At 33.7% G+C, this 17,713-nt stretch overlaps 1 protein-coding gene across 15 annotated transcripts in view; it reads right to left on the bottom strand.

The window, feature by feature from the left end:
- Nucleotides 1–1,125: 1,125 nt before the first annotated feature.
- Nucleotides 1,126–17,713, bottom strand: part of PDS5B (PDS5 cohesin associated factor B) — a 200,013-nt gene continuing 183,425 nt past the window's right edge. For 4 of the 15 annotated variants that reach the window (XM_078375264.1, XM_054256758.2, XM_035302447.3 and 1 more), the window contains 5 exons: nucleotides 13,977–14,082; nucleotides 8,784–9,223; nucleotides 8,584–8,694; nucleotides 5,942–6,080; nucleotides 1,126–3,892 (listed from right to left, as the gene is read on the bottom strand). In XM_078375264.1, the coding sequence (XP_078231390.1) occupies nucleotides 3,857–3,892; nucleotides 5,942–6,080; nucleotides 8,584–8,694; nucleotides 8,784–9,223; nucleotides 13,977–14,082 (832 nt within the window). In that variant the 3' untranslated portion in view covers nucleotides 1,126–3,856. The remainder of the gene's footprint in view (nucleotides 3,893–5,941; nucleotides 6,081–8,583; nucleotides 8,695–8,783; nucleotides 9,224–13,976; nucleotides 14,083–17,713) is intronic. The other 11 variants (XM_078375269.1, XM_035302450.3, XM_078375270.1 and 8 more) reach the window with 5 other exon arrangements.

The following is a 17,713-nucleotide window of genomic DNA, read 5'->3' as shown; positions in this document are numbered from 1 at the left end:
AAAGAAGGTAGGGAAGGAGAAAATAGGCATTAAAAAAAAATAACAAAATGGTAGATTTAAAATCAACTATATAAGTAACTACACTAGAGCTTAAACACTGTTAAAGAACAAAGATTCTCAGATGAAAGAAGGGCCAAGTGTGTTTACATGATACACATTTTAACCATGAGAACACAAATAGGTTGAAAATAAAAAGCCAGAAAAAGTTTTATCATGCAAACAATAGCTAAAACAAAACTCATATGGCTACATTAATATCAAGCAAAGGAGATTAAAATTATTCATGAAGATACCAAGTGGCATTTTAAATTATAAACCATATCACTTCATCATGAAAATACAACAATCCTAAATTGTATGCACCAAATAACAGTTTCAAAGTCTATAAAGTAATTTTTCCACCAATCATTTGTACTCTCTATCCTGCTTTTCCTTTTTTTCACAGCATTTTTCACAATCTGACATTTTATATATGTATTTTGGTTTATTTACTCACTCTATAACACAATGAAAATACCACAAAAGCAGGGACTTAATCTTGATCACACTTTATCCTTTGCAAAAATAAGTAAAAATTTTGAGTGCTTAGTACATAGTAGGCACTCAATAAATGTTTGCCGAACGAATTAATAAAACTGCTACTGGCAACTTATTTATTTAGTGCTTATTTTTAAAGTTTACAGGATACATATATTTTGTTCAGTTACGTAATTATTTAACTTAAATAGCACTTAGAAAAATCTGTCTGCCAGTATTTTGCATGAGAAGTTTAAACAAAAGGTTTGGAAAATGTTACTGAGACATGTTTCCACTTCATTAAACAAAGGCTCCAAAATTAAAAATCATCAAATGTGCCTTTCTCCATTTAGTATTTAAATATATGTTGATTTACATAAACAAAATAATACAGTTATATTACCTCTCATGTTTATTCAACTTCACAGAAATCCAAAAATGTGTCTGAAAATTGGTTATCTATTTAAATACCAATTGTTCATTATGATGACATAATACTATGTGGTGGCAGAGACACTCCTCATTTAAACAAACTCTTAAATTCCTGACATTCTTGCAAGTGGACAAAAGGAAATCTTAAAAATCAAACTTACAAGTTATAAGAAGATATAGAAAGTAATTTAACCTTTAATACCTGGAATAAGTTTTACAGCCACATTTGTAATTTACATATACAGTGGAGATCACTGAAAAAGCTTCCTGTTGCACTGCAGCAGATTTTATTATAATGTAGATTAAACGAATTTGCTACAGAGTGCAGCAAGATAACCTCACCAAGGAATAGGATTTTCATAATGGAACTTGTACAGGGAGTTAAATATTTTTTTAATGTTATACAGTACATATTTTCAAGATGAACATTATCACTGAATAGTTTGCTAACAATGTTAGCAATTAATGTTTTATAAACACTTAATTTTGCTGTAAAGTATGTGGCTCTCCAAATGTTAGTACATGAAATGTTAAGTTTAAACGTAAAATAATCCCCTAAGATGGAGACTCAAGACATCAAAACTTTGATCATTATTGCACCTATTTTTCTACAAAACAAACAAAAAAAATTTACATTGTAATCCACCCAAAAAAAGAACAGACAGGTTGTAAATTTACAGACTCATTGGCATTGAACATAACAAAATCTACAATGAACATTTTTTTGTGAACTAGCATTACAAAAATGTGCAATGAAATCTGGTTACCTATGATCATGCAAATAAAAATCCTTCACAATCATTTTTTCGTATGTTTTATAAAATGGTCTTAAAGATATATTTCCATAAACATTTCTGATGCAATTTAATCAATGACAAAAATACAAAGCTATTCTTTAGTCTTTATGTTATAGATTTTAAAACATGCCTTTGTACTGCTGAAACAGAAATTATGTGTTTGGGAGAACCAAGCTAAGAAAACATTTAAAAACCAATATATCTTGATCCAACCTGAGCTGCTTTGATATACAGCAGCCTCTCATAATTACTGGTATCCGTATTGTTGTAAATGAAGAATCGTTAAATATGGAGAGATTAAGACACAATTTAAAACACTTTTTAAAAAATAAATGGCTGTTTCATAAACTCGAAGAAATCTTTAAAAGAAAAATAATCACATCAATTGCAATATACATTGGCAAATAGTAAAATGTCATTTTCCAAAATAGTAGCTTCTTTATTATATGCCCCATCTATTCTAACCAACCTTGGAAATATACCTTAAACATAATGGTGTATCATATGAAAATGTTCCACTATTCAATGTGATAAATCTAGTAAGTTAGAATATGATTTTTTTTCCCTCTGGTGTTAACTGTGAAAAAACATAACAGCACCTAAAATACTAAAATGAATTTAGGTGAGCTTTAAGTAGTAACTTATATGTTTTGGTTCAAAATATAGTTTATACAACTGTATAAAGGATACTGCCTTAAGTAATTTATTTCTGTATTTTGCAGATTACAATGAAGAAAAAGAAAACCTGCTCTAAACCCAAATAAATTTCCACTTCTCCCAATCTAAACAAAGTGGAATTTCATTCAAAGTTCACAAGACTGTGACAACTACAGTAGCTGATACAGTTGGATATACCACTTCTACCCTGCCCCCACCCCCCAGAATCAATTTTTTGGCTCCAAAATAAAGTACAATAATAAACTCTTGATGAAAAACTATGTTATGGGGCAATCTATCATATACTATGGCTAAATATGAATTTACAGAAAAGAGCACATCCCATTTCAGCACTTTTTTTCATAAACATGCAACTCACTATAAAATACAAAACACTTGGCTTTCAAGAACAGCTTTATAAAGACACACTGCATCAATAAAATTTTTTCTTTCTGATTAACTTTACACTATTATGGAGGGCTGAAATTTTTCTAAGTGAATATATCAGATTTTATATTATAGTGTAATAATTTGCATTTTCTGAACATAATGTTCAAGAGGAAATATCTATACACAATAACATTCTAGACTATTAAAAACATTCAAATTACAGAATTTTATTGATACAGTAGATTAATAAAAACTGAAAGGGATGATAAAAGGGGATAAAGAATTCAGTACATTATTTTATAACACACTCTTTAAAATTAAAATACTTTAAATCATTCTTCTTAAAATTTTCATTGCCATGAAAGGCCAGAAAATTCTGGGACCAATCAATACTGAGGTGTAAAGTAATCAAACAACTTCAGAACTATTTCACAATTTGCATGGTTGTCCTCCTATCAGAGGCATCTTTCTGGGTGTAATGGCAGACAATTTAGCACCTCTGAAGATTAAGGGTGCCCAGGAGTAAACACTAGGTAAGATACACAAGGAGAAGAGACCATTTAACTCTCCAACAAATAGTGACATCAACAAAAGGACACCAATTGTTGAAAAAAAAAAAAACAAACAAACTTTTTTTCACAGTAAAATTGCAGAGAATACAAATACAAACACTGACAGATTACTGCTTAAGATCTATCCTAACAAATTCTTTTCAAATTAATAGATCCAATAAACAGCTGAGTACTGTCAGTTTAAAGCCGCAGATAAAAGCTATACAAGCACTTTAGAAGTCAGAAACATTAAAAAAAGGAAAAAATATTTACAAGTTTCTTATGTCTACATAGCCATCGCACATTACACTTCCACAAGACTCCATAGTCAATGTTACCATGCGTATGGCTAAAGCATGTGACCACAAATGTATGGGGTCACCAAAGGTCCAACTGTCCACTCTTCAGCAGTCCCATTTTGTGCATCAAAGGCTTTATTCGGCCTCAAGCTTGACCCAAAAAAAGAAAGATTTTTCCAAAGCTTTCACAGAGAAAGTTATTAATTACATTTGTTCATCGCCGTTCCCTTTTAACACTTCGCCGCCGTACCTTAAAAGGAAAGTCATCAAATGCTTAATTAAAATGTGTATATGTATATAAGACATGCAGTAATCATTTTTAAGCAATCTTTTTTCTCATTTGTTCCTGATTTCCTTTGCTTTCCTTTCCCTGAAATTTTTTATCTTTGCTTTCTGCCTTGGCATCATATATTTAGACTTCTATAATATTTGAACCCTTAAATGCTCATAGACTTTCCCAGAACAGCAAAAGAAAAAATTATTTTACTTTTCTATCTAATAATTTTAAAGAGAAATGAACAGAAGTCAATGTCCACAGCAAGAAAAATAACTGCAAGCATATTAATCATCTTTCTACTTATATTTCATGTGGTAAATGAAAACATTTCAGATTTATGAACTTACAATATCTTTCTGGAAAAGTAGTTACTGAGTTTGGATCTCAACCAACTATCAATACGGTAAAATAACCTAAATTTCAAACATACTAACTGGCAAGCACTAATGAAAGCACAAGACTTTAGATGAAAAAATGTCAATATTAACAAGAATATAAAAAAGACAGGGTTTTGATTTACTTTGTAGTTTTTTTCTGATGAAGACATCAATCATTAACTCTTCAGCCTTACTTTAATGTCCCCCTAAAACCCTTAAAGAAACAAGCCAAACTAATTTGAGACCACAATTGGGCATTTTTTCCTGTGTTAATTTACTCATTCACAAAAATGAATCCTGAGACAGCCAAGAGTTCTGATTCCATTAAATAGGACAGAACAGCAGAGACCAATTCTGAGACTTAATTACAGAGCTTGGGTTTCTCAAACAAAGATGGCTGGCTGAGCAGATCTAAAAGTTCAGCATTAGTACATCAAAAGAAGAGCTCCTACTTAAATGTATTATATTTTTTCCTAAGAGAACTATCTGAGTTGTATTAACTGGTAAATTTATTTATTTATTTGTTTATTATTTTAAATGTCAGGAAGGGCCGGGTGCAGTGGTTCATGCCTGCACTTTGGGAGGTCCAGCAGGCAGATCACCTGAGGTCAGGAGTTCAAGCCTGACCAACATCTTAAGACTCTGTCTCTACTAAAAATACAAAAATTAGCCAGATGTGGTGGCAATGGCCTGTAATCCCAGCTACTCGGAGGCTGAGGCAGGAGAACTGCTTGAACGTGGGAGGTGGAGGTTGCAGTGAGAACAGATCGCTCACCACTGCACTCCAGCCTGGTGACAGAGTGAGACTCTGTCTCAAAAACAAAAACTTTTTTAAAAAAAGTAAGGAAGTAACACATCCCTACTTTTGCAAAGTAAGTATGTATTACCAATTTTACGGATTCTCATTCAGCTCATACTTCAATTCCAAAGGCTGATTTTATTCTGTGTAACTAACTTGTAATTCCTATTATGAAACCCAAATAGAAATACCGAACACAGTTGCGAAATATAAACAACAGTATACTTAACAGGTATCAGTACCCTAAAATCAAGGTACAACTTAAATGTTTAAAGTGTCAATATTAGAATGCTCTACATTCAGTTCATACTTAACATTTACATTCTCACTAAGCTACACCTATTCAATTAGTTTCAGGTTTCCATAAAAGATTTTCTCCATTATGCAAGCTGGTAGATAAAACAATGCTATAAATTAATGAAGAAAAATATACAAATACTTACAATTATAACAAACAACAAGTACTAAATGATCTAACCAAATATTTACCAACTCAAAAAAAAAGTTTTGTGCTTTTTTTTTTTTTTGAGGTGGAGTCTTGCTCTGTCACCCAAGCTAGAGTGCAGTGACACAATCTCGGCTCACTGCAGCCTCTGCCTGCCGGGTTCCAGCCTTTCTCCTGTCCCAGCCTCCTAGGTAGCTCGGATTACAGGCACACACCACTATGCCTGGCTATTTTTTGTATTCTTAGTAAAGATGGGGTTTCACCATGCTAGCCAGACTGGTCTCGAACTTCTGGCCTCAGGTGATCCGACCGCCTCAGCCTCCCAAAATGCTGGGATCACAGGTGTGAGCCCAACTCTAGTTTTATATTCCACATCACTCACAGAGACTTTGAACACATACATTTACTGTGGAAATTTCCTCTTCCTCTGTTTCTTCCTGTGGAATATCATCATTGACAGGAGAGCTACCCTGAAACACATCTACTTCTTCACTTGAATCATTTTCCTTAGTAGCTGCTTGTTTGGAGCGTCCTACACGGCTAGAGTAAAACACACATAAAATACAATGAATGTTCCAATCTTTCAGTAGATTACCTCGTTAGAAGAAATGCTTCAAGTATTTCATTAACTGTCATCATGTTTACCCTCAATTACCTTACGAGACAAGAAAATTTCTTTAATATTCTGAATCCTAAACCAATGTTTAATCATAGAATTTTACAAATTATCAACCAAGTAACAACAATAAAAATTGTAACTGAGTCCTTCCCATAAAGGAATGCAAAACATAACTCAAAGTTGCTTTTCCTTTCTATCTTTCCTAAGGCAGTAAAAGGCATCAATGTCTTATGAGCTGCTCAAAGCAGAAAGGAATTCTGCTTTGAATATCGTGTACCAGTCTTTGTCTGGCCTTACAGATTCTTAAAGTGAGCTCAAATCGATTCACTTCTCTCCATATCTCCATTGCTACCACCTAATTCAAACCATTCCCATCTCTTACATCTTCTCTTTACAAAGTTATCTTTTAAAAGTACAAGAATACTTATCTTGTACTTTACAAAGTTATCTTTTAAAAGTAAAATTTTACTTTTACTACCACTACAGAGCTCCCCCTTGAGCTGAGAATAATCTTGTAAACCTCCTTAACACAGTATACAAGGACCAGTAGATGGTCCTTGCCTACCTGTTCATTCTCATCCCTTTCGGGTCCCTAACTCCCCACAACTACAATCCAGCAAACCCTTGCCTTCCTTTAGCTTCTGATTTTGCCAAGACTTTTCTCACTTCAGAAACTTCAAATACAGTGTTCTTGCCACCTCTTCTCTTCCTGTCTGACCCCTACTATTCTCAAGATATCAATTCATTGTTACTTTCAAAAAGTAACAACTCTTTGAAGTTGTTTGGAGTTACTTCCTCATTCCATTAGACAGTGGAAGACAAGAACCATGTCTGTTTTGTGTCCCTAGCACCTACTACTCTCTGAAACACAGGAGGCATCAAAAATATGTAATAGAACCATTGAGTCAAATGGATACCTCTTGATAAATATTTATTTTTAAATTAGAAACATAACATCACTTCGATAAGCAATCCAAAATATGTATTATTTAACTCATGCTCAAACCAAACAATTTTTTTTTACTTGGTTTGCTTTTTCAGCATTAATGAAACTATAGAAATTACATGAAAAATAATGACAATCCTTTTGAATTTCATTGAGGTCAGAATAAGATAAAGAGACAAATCCTAATATATGTTATCATACTAGCTCTAAAAAGAGCTTACCAGTGAAAGGAAGATAGGCTTCCAAGACAGACTTCAGAATCTTCTTCTGTACTGATTTTTGTTTTTGTTTTTTTTTTTTAAAGAAATACTTGTTTGGTTTAGAACTTTCATAGGAGGATTTGTGTAATTTTAGGAGAACACAATCATTTAAACCCTGAATTTTATCATGTTCGAATATAAACAAACTAAAGTTATGAGGTTATTTCATTGTTACATCATGTATATTTTATTAAATAAAGGATTTAAGAATCTTTTGTTTAGAAATAGTGATTTCCTTTGGTTGAATCCAAACATATTTATAAAGCTGCCCCAAAAATGTACTTACCTTTACTTTTAACCTGACAGAAAAATTACATGGAAGATGGCATGAAGTACTGGCTAGACACCCAGGCAACTTTTCCTCTTCCTGTGGAATACACAGGAATAGGAAAATCTCTAAGATAATTGAGTATTTAAGGACAGTATGTTGGTAACTCTGAAAAGTCAGGCCACTGATGTAATTATGTATCGGTGGGAATACGCTCAGAAAAAGTATGCTAAATTTTGTATGACAAAGAGAAGACATAACTAAGGAGAAAAAATGCTGTCAAATCTACAAATTACAGTGCCGATTTCTCTTCTGACCTTAAAATTTGGGGTACAGATTGTTACTATACCTCTCTTATAATTGTATTTGTGTGAACATCTGAAACTATATATATGTTGATATAGATAAATGAATTCGATTAGAAAACAAACAAAACCTTGAGACCAACATGTCAAATACTTGAGACCAACACCGGGGACCAACATGTGATAATTTCTACGGACATAGTTTAGGAAAAATGGTACCTGTTATTTTCCTACTACAAGTTCAAAAAACAAAAGCAGAAGTGCAAGACCTGTTTTCTTTTTTCAAAGGAAAAGGTGCTAACGAGAAACAATTTTTAAAAACTGTAGCGTGGAATGACGGGACAACCTGGTCAATGTGTGGTGATTTTTTAAAAAATGCCTTATTTCTTTAGATATCATCAAGTCTGTAAGGAAATAATAAACTATTTGTTATTCATTTATAAAGATTTGCCTACACCTATAAAAATGTACAAAATAGTTCATTGGGCTATCAATCACCAAGGTAAGTTTATAAAAATGTTATCTTACCTAGTGTAATGGGGCTAAATACATGGAATTTAAATACAGCAGTATGTATGTTTATAGCTTAAGGAACTTTTGCAAAATAATTTGAAATTGGTTTGAAATTTAACATTTACAACTTACACATTTTTTTTTGGTTGTGATGGTGATGGCGTTTTTGATGGTCTTCCTCGTCCTTTCTGTGGTGTGGATTGTGTGGATTCAATTGCACTAGATTCAGGAGATTCTGCTCTGCTTTGGGAAGACCCAAATGTGGATAGCATCAAATTATGATTTATAATATAGTAATGAAATAGATACAGTTTAGAGTTACATATGCTTACCTCTGCTGTGCTCTCCTTGACGCTCGGTGCTGTTTGCTTTTGGACTTCTGTTCCATATTTCCACTTTGTCTTTCTTCTTCTTCTTCCTCCTCTGCTGCTGGAGGTCCAGATTTTTTTTTGCTTCCTTTTTTAGAAGTTTTCATTGTTGGCTCTTCTTTTGGTGTTCCTCCACCAAGAGGTTTTGGTGGTCGGCCTCTCTTACCCTTTTTTGGTGGACTATTCTGTTCATCCTCATTTTCTAATATATCTTCTTTGAGCCTCTTTTCCTCAGACCACTGCTGTTCATCAGATTCTGAAGCCGTATGGCCTCTTTTCCGACCTCGCTGATTGCCTTTAGGTTTCTGTTCCTGTACCAACTTAGTCAAGTCATCCATACCTAATTTCTCCTCCTGTTCTGTGACGGGTGTTTTCTTCCTGCTTCTAGGTTTCTCCAATTCAGACTAGGGGGGAAAAAAGTCACAATTTATGGTTACGAAGCTGTGAGTATACATATTTTGAGGAATGAAACAACAAAAAAAATCTGGTATCTATTGTTGTCCTAAACATGTACCTCAAGTATACAGCTCTTAAATACATCAAAACTATAACTATTTTAATTATAACTAACTGATTAACAACAGAAACAACAAAAATACAGCGGCTTTCACATTTAAAGTAAAATCTTAGTCTATACTCAGATAATTTATGTGTGAACCAGCATGAAGACTGAAGAAATTCTCCAAAGACCCAAGAATAAATTTTATGTTTGAACACTCATGATACAAAGTTAATTTCCAAAAAGTCTGTAGCAATTTGTATTTTCAAAAATCATTGAAAAGAAAAACAAAAACTATCGAATTATCTGTAACTTTTTCTAACTTTAAATTGAGTTTCCTGTGTGTGAACTGTCTAATTACATCCTCGGTATTGTGTCCTTTGCCGGCTTTGATTACTGGAGTGTTAGTGGGTTTTCTCTATATTCATCTATGCTTTTGTGTATGCTTCTATGCTTATTTTTAAGTGTTGCTTCATTATTATTATTACTACTACTATTTGAGATGGAGTCTCGCTCTGTCACCCAGGCTGGAGTGCAGTGGTGCAATCTCAGCTCACTGCAAACCTTCATCTCCCCTGGGTTCAAGCATTCTCCTGCCTCAGCCTCCTGAGTAGCCAGGACTACAGGCGCGTGCCACCACACCCAGCGAATTTTTGTATTTTTAGCAGAGACGGGTTTCACCATGTTGGCCAGGCTGGTCTCAAACTCCTGACCTCGGGTAATCTACCTGCCTTGACCTCCCAAGGTGCTGGGATTACAGACATCACTGTGCCTGGCCTTTAAGTGTTACTTATTTGCTATGGACTGAATTGTGGCCATCACCACCAGAAAAAAATTGTATGTTGAAGCTCTAATCCCAATGTGACAGTATTTGGAGATGGGACCTTTGAGAGGTATTTGGATGACACCAGGGTGGAACCATCATGATGAGATTAGTGTCCTTATAAGAAGAAACATCAGAGAGCTTGGCTGCCTTTCTTCTTCCCCTCACCCCCAACTCCCCTGTGAGAACACAGTGAGAAGGAGGCATCTGTAACCAAGGAAGAGAGCCCTCATCAGGAATCAAATCTGCTGGCACCTTGATCTTGTACTTCTAGGCTCCAGAATGCTAAGAAAATGCATATCTGTTGTTTAAGCTACCCAGTCTGTGGTATTTTATAATGGCAGCCTGAGCTGACTAAGACATTATTGTATATTGTTCTAGAATAGAATGTGAGATGAGATTCTAAACTAGATTCTCCACTACCAAAGACACATCCAACCATTTCAGAATCGTTGATTTGTAATGCTTCCTTTATTTTGTATGTTTTGAAAAAGCAAACTATTTGTAGGCTATTATAATAGAAGCATGATCTTTTACTAAGTATAACTATGTGTCTAGTAGGGCTGATCTTACCTTTATTTTTCCTCCTTTTATATCTGTTTATTCCTCCATATAGACTTGAAACAAAATCACACTGGAATTTTACAATTATATATTCACTTGAAAAAAACTGTCATCCTTTTTTATTCCTTTTTACCCCTACAGGAACGTGGCCTGTCTTCTCTTTCTTCAAGTCTTCCAGTTTTGAGATTTTCTACATACAGGTCCTCCCTATCTCAGTTTTGAGATTTTCTACATACAGTTCCTCCCTATTTCTTGTTAAGGTTATATTTAAATCTATGAATCTATTAATCTACCTAAGTCTGTTGTTGCAGTGGTTCTTGTAATGAAAAAAATAGTCCCTTTTCCCCTAAATGTACATCTGATACAAAGCAAAATTATCAGAGTAATCTTAGTTATAAACATAAATATATACACATAGGGATAGATTTTCAATGGCTTCTTTTATTTTTCTAAGATTACAAAAATAACAATTGGTCAAACATTTTAGAAAAATTTTTAAAAAACAGTGGTGACAGCAGGTTGCTTGTTTTGTTCCTGATTTTTTAAAAGAATGCTTCAAGTATTTTGCCTTTAAGAAGAAAAGCAATGACTACTGATTTAAAATAAACAAAACTTTTAGCACATTAAAGAAGCATCCTTCTGGTACTAGTTTACTAAAAGTTCATATTTGTCAAGAATGGATTTTAAGTTTTATTTATGTCCTCTTGGCATGATCTGAAATTATTTTGTTTTAGTTTTCCCTTTGGTTTATCTATTTATTATTATATTAAAAGATTGGTAACATTAAGCTCTCCTTACATTCTAGGGAGGGGAAGATCTACACATGACTGGATTTAGTTTGTTTGATTTATGTGTGCAAAATTTAAAAATTAACTGTTGTTCCTCAAAGATGAGAAGGCAAAATAAATGTTACATTGAAACTAAGTTTAAAAGTCACTTCTTATTTTAATTGCTACGATTCTTTTTGATGTCCAAAGATCTAAAAAGGTAGATGATTTCCTTTACACTTTGGAAAAGGTTGGTGGTAAAAATTAAGCCCACTGTCTTCTTTCTTGAGAATATTAATCTAGCTTCCTAAACACCACTACCTCTCATTTCTTTTTTATTTTGCATTGCACTGTTAAGAATACAGGGAGTATAAAATCGAGGTGAGAAGCAAAAGACGGTGAAAATATGTTATAAAGCTAAATATTTAAATACAAATGTATATGGAAAATAATTCCTTCGCTGTGAAATTTCAATGTGAAGCTGGTAACAAGCAAATGAAATCATGTTCTTTCATTATAATCTACTGGTCTTTAAATTCAATTTGTGTCTCATAATGCTCTGTGTCTCATAATGCTCATCTCTTTGAGGGCACTTCAGTCAAAACTAGCTTATTAATAAGGTTCTTCTAGTACCTCTAAACGGGATCTAATGTTACACACTATACATACCACAACATATAGCAAAAGGCCTCCATTACAGTTATACCAATAGATCTGAAGAGCTCAAAAATTCAAAACGGTTCTTTGAAGAACGGGGTAGACTTTGCTCTGCACTATTCCAAAAAGTAGAAGTAGATGTCAAATTTATAGGATAACAGAATATTAAGAATTAATAAAAACCATGTTTCCCAACTTTTAGGGTGTGGAAATACCATGTGGGTATGAGTGTAGTACACTAAGGATGTGTGTATGAATGGCCTAGTTGACTTTTCCAACAAATAGAATACATCATGAGCTCTCCGCTTAAAGCATTTTCAAGCACGTGGTGACCAGCTCTCATAAATGATAATAAAGGAATTTCTGCACTGAGTGAGAACTAGGACTAGAAGACAGAAATAACTTTTCCAATTCAAGGATTTTTCTTCTGTAAATCAAGATAACAAGATTCTTTTCAGGCTAAGTGATCAATTCTTAATTTTACTCATATGAAATTTTTAAACAGCCAATAAGCATCATAACTTACAGTATACATAGTGAGAATTTAAAAAGATTTTAGAATAATTATTTCTTGGCCAGGCGCAGTGCCTCAAGCCTGTAATCCCAGCACTCTGGGAGGCCAAGGCAGGTGGATCACCTGACGTCAGGTACTTGAGACCAGCCTGGCCAACACGGTGAAACCCCATCTCTACTAAAAATACAAAAATTAGCCCACATTCTGGCGCACATCTGTGGTCCCAGCTACCCAGGAGAACTGAGGCAGGAGAATGACTTGAACCCAGGACGAGGAGATTGTAGTGAGCCAAGATCACGCCACTGCACTCCAGCCTAGGCAACAGAGCAAAACTCCAAGTCAAAAATAGTAACAATAATAATAATTCTAAGTGGAAACAAACACTCTGCCAAAATAAGTTACTAGAGAAAATAAACTTCTCAGCACGTGTAATGTTGGGCCAGTGGGAGACAAGACAGGCAGTAGTATTTCAGAGAAAGCAAAAGTAATAATTTTAGTGATAACCTCTCACCTCTATTAATCAAGCAGATTCAAACATTTTAACTTTTATTATTATGATAACCATAATCAAAAGTCCTAACAATAAACAGCAGAAACAATTCATTTGGGCTAAGTCATTTTTTCTGATAAAGCTTTCCAGCTAAGTATCCATAGTTTACATGCAGACAAGAACACTGATTCTGGTAGCCTAATTAGTTACGAAGGAAATGATCTGAAGCTGAAGTAAAGTCAAAATGAATCCAGTTAAGTCCATTGAGCTGTGCTGGAAGACATAACTGTGTTTTGTGTCTATACTAAAACTTTAGCAAACTTGTCTTAAAATAACACTTACAAACTGTGTCTATCATTCAAGTTATCATTTTATCATTTCTATTAAGATTTAAAAACTGAATAAGGACTTTACAAGAACTATAGCATTTTTTTACCTTTTATAGCAGCTTATTTAGCAAAGGCTCAGGAATTAAATGAAAGAACCTTTAAGGATCTTCATTCCATTCCCCTTTTCTATGGCTAAGTGTAAATATACTATGTAACAAAATAAAGACAACAAAACCCAAAGCAAATGAGGAAAACAAAACAGACCACGAAGCTGAGTATGCAACTGGCAAGCTTAATACTAAAAACCTGAAGAATTGAGATTACCTACTACAATGACAAGAAACACAGATTCAATATACTTAAATTACATAGTAGAGGATAACTGCAAACTCAAGTTTGTGATTAAAACCACTAATATAAAATCAAATGTCAAATTTGATAGTCATGTTAATAATGTTATTTACAAAGTAAAATTATTATTAATATTATTACCAAATCAATGTAAATATCTCACCCTTACAAGATCAGAGTCGTCTCTCTTGTCACTTTTTTTCCCCGGCAAAGGTGAAGACATTGTGTAATCTTCATTTTCACTGTGATCCATTTCAGAACTATCAAGCCTTTTAATACAGACATTTTTAATTGTTATTATAATAAAATAACCTTAAAAGCTTTTTCTGTTCCTAGTGTAGCTTTACAGATTTGTGGCAAAAGTTTCATTCTTTTCAAAAATGAACCAGTTTTATTCTACTATATTTAATACCAACTCAACAAGCAATAAAGCTCATTTAATTTAATATAGTGAGAAAATTTTAAAACAACACAAATTTAAATCCAGTTTTTTTCTAAGTCTTTTTAAAATCTAAATTCTATTTAGATTGGTCTATACTGCAACCTGCCCTGGTCCCTTACCCTATTCCATTTTTTCTTCTCTCTGTAGCATTTAACACCCCCAACAGACTATAATTATTACATTTATTACCTACGGACTGCCTGCCCCTGTTCCAATATAAGTGTGAATCTTTGTCAATTTTACTTACCCATGTATGCCAAGCACCCGAATCAGTGCCAGGCATAGAGTAGGCATTCATATAAAGGTCCAGGCTTCTGTCCTGGGTGGTCTCATCCTTATCTAGGTTTTAAAACTAATCATACATTGTTGAATTCTAAATCTCAATCTCCAGTCTAGCTACTCTGAGTTCTAAACTCATACATCTAATTGTCTACTCAACACCTCACATGAAATTCTAACAGGCAACTGATCTTTAATGTAGCCAAAACAGTTAGTTGAACACTCTTCTTAATCCCACCTCCCCAAAATGCACACACACAAACACAGCCTGTTCTTTCTCAAGGCTTCTGTATCTGAGTAAAAGGTACCACCATCTCTCCAGTTATTCAGGTAAAAAGCCCATGATACACTCTTAAATCCTCCCTTTCCCTACATGATCTATAAGCAAGATCATTTGCATCTAACATCAAAATAAATCTGAGGCTGGTCTAAAGGCAGTTATTCTCAGCTGATTGTTCACAGTTAGTCAGATTGTTCAGTTAAGTTACACATCAAACTCCTTCTTCAACTCTTTCCTCCTTCTCACTACTACACTTGACTACTCTTTTAAAAAAATCTGGAATTTGACATTTACCATCTTCTTCCCTCTTCGTCCCTGCCATATATTATAATTTGCTGACCCCTAACGGGTTTTTCTACCTCAATTCTAGCTCCTCTATAGTACATTCTGCACAAATCATCAGGACAATTTTTTAAAATCACCACAAATTAGACTGCTAGACTCCCTGGCAAATCTTCCAGTTGCATTTAAAATCAAACCCAAATTCCTTACAATGGTTCACAAAGTCCAGACATAATCTGGCTACCTCTCAACTTCCTCTGATAACTTTTCCCTCATTCTTCAATCAAACAGGTTTCTCAAATATACCTACTTTATTCCCCTAGAAACAGTCCCACTAAACTGAAGGAATTTGGAAGAAAAAAAGTAACAGAACAGATTGGTCAAAAGTTAAACAAAAGTTTAAAGAGAACTATATTGAAAAAGTATAAATTAGGACACTTTTGTGTTGAATAACAAACTAATGATAAGGAGAGGGTAAAACTACTTGTCTTGAAAGTACATAAAAGAAGCCAATTAAGATCTCTGAGCAAAACAATAACATCACAACAGTAGTATTTTTAAAAGATTATCTAGCAGTGATACAACATACACAGTTGAGATAATAAGGAAGGAAACTAGTCAAATATAAGAATAATTAAAGAAAGGAAATGAACTAAATGATGACAGTAAAAGAGAAACACAAAACATTGTGTAGAAAAGTGTTAGCAAAACTTAGCAACTGAACAAATACAGAGGGAGGAAGAGTCAAACACAGTTTTGAGGCTTTCTGCCTAGCTGACTGGGTGAATTAGATCATCTTTGATTATAACCAAGAATTTGAGGAGAAAAACCAGTAATTTAGAAAATGAGTTGATGGAAATATTTCTGGTCATGTTAATTATGAGGTCACTTGCTAGAAAATGTCCAACTGATATAACTAAAGAGTCACTTAGATATTAGCCATTAATATGCATTAATACAGGAATCTAGAACAAACAAAAGTTATAAATGCAATTTCTTCAATTTCTATCATACTATATATCATTCGACAATTAATTCATTATAAGAAATTTAGTAGGATTTTAAAATCTCACCTATCTTCTTTATTGATTGGTTATGAACAGTGAAAAAGACAGTCTAATCTTTTAATAATAACTTGGCAAAAATCAATAAATAGTGGCAGTTTAGCCCTATACAATGCTCTGTGCTAACAAATAGTACCCTAAGCACTTATGCTAAAACGAGTGAAAAGATGAATTAACTTTCCTTTTTTTTTCTCAAAAAAGAATTATTTTAAAAACTAAATGAGCAAAGGACATGACCAGATACTTCTCAAAAGAAGACATACAAATGGCTACCCATGAAAAAATGCTCATCATCACTAATCATCACAGAAATGCAAATCAAAACCACAATGAGATACCATCTCAAATCGGACAGAATGGCTATTACTAAAAAGCCAAAAAAAAAAAAAAACAAGAGATGCTGGTGAGACTGCAGAGAAAACAGAATGCTTATACATAATTGGTGAGAATGTGAATTAGTTTAGCCACTGTGGAAAACGGTTTGGAGACTTCTCAAAGAACCTAAAACAGACCTACAATTTGACCCAGCAATTCCATTACTGGTTATATTCCCAAATGCAAACAGATCATTATACCAAACAGGCACATGCACTCATTTGTTTAATGCAGCACAGTATCAAAGACGTGGAATCAACCTAGGTGCCCATCAATGATGGATGGATAAAGAAAATGAAGTTCACATATACCGTGGAATACTATGCAGCCATTAAAAAGGATGAAATCATGTACTTCACAGCAAGGAGGCCAAGTCCAAAGCAAATTAACACAGGAACAGCAAACCAAATACTGCATGTTCTCACTTATAAGTGGGAGGGAACATTGAGCACACACATGGGAACAACAGACACTAAGGAATACTTGGTGGGAGAGGGGGGATAGAAAAAGGAGGATGTGGGCTAAAAAACTACCTACTGGGTACTATATTCAATACCTGGATGCAATATACCCATGTAACAAACCTGCACATGTACCCTCTGTTTCAAAAATAAAAGTCAAATTTTTAAAACCCCAGAAAGCAAAAATACACTTTTAAAACAAAATTTATACATGTACATGATACTATAAAAAGAAATCAAATGATACCAAAAAGTATAAAATAACCTCCCTTCTATACTAGATTATCATAAACACTGTTAAGATTTTGTATATTCTTCAAAAAACTTTCTATGCATATGAAAACAAATGTTAATATAAACCAGCTTTCAAAACTTAGGAGTCCATAAAGCTGTTTTATATACTCTGCCCTTTTCACTCAATAATGTACTATGGAAACTCTTCCATGCTAACTCAGACCTAATCATGTTTAATGACTATGTATTCCATTGTATAGATACACTATAACAGTCTTACAATTGCTATATGCTAAGATTGGAAACTACATTATGTGTACTAACACAGATTACCCCCAACAAGCTAAAGAATGAAAGGCTAAGATGGAGCACCTATCCAATATGAGCAAGCAAATGAATATGAACTTGTGACTACCAATGTTAAATGGAAAAATTAAGTAATGTACTACATTCCACTTACTGACATGAAACATTTTGGATTAT

Source organism: Callithrix jacchus, chromosome 5 (genome assembly GCF_049354715.1).
Source record: "Callithrix jacchus isolate 240 chromosome 5, calJac240_pri, whole genome shotgun sequence".
Lineage (NCBI taxonomy): Eukaryota > Metazoa > Chordata > Mammalia > Primates > Cebidae > Callithrix > Callithrix jacchus.
This window is presented reverse-complemented; position numbering and strand designations above follow the sequence as displayed.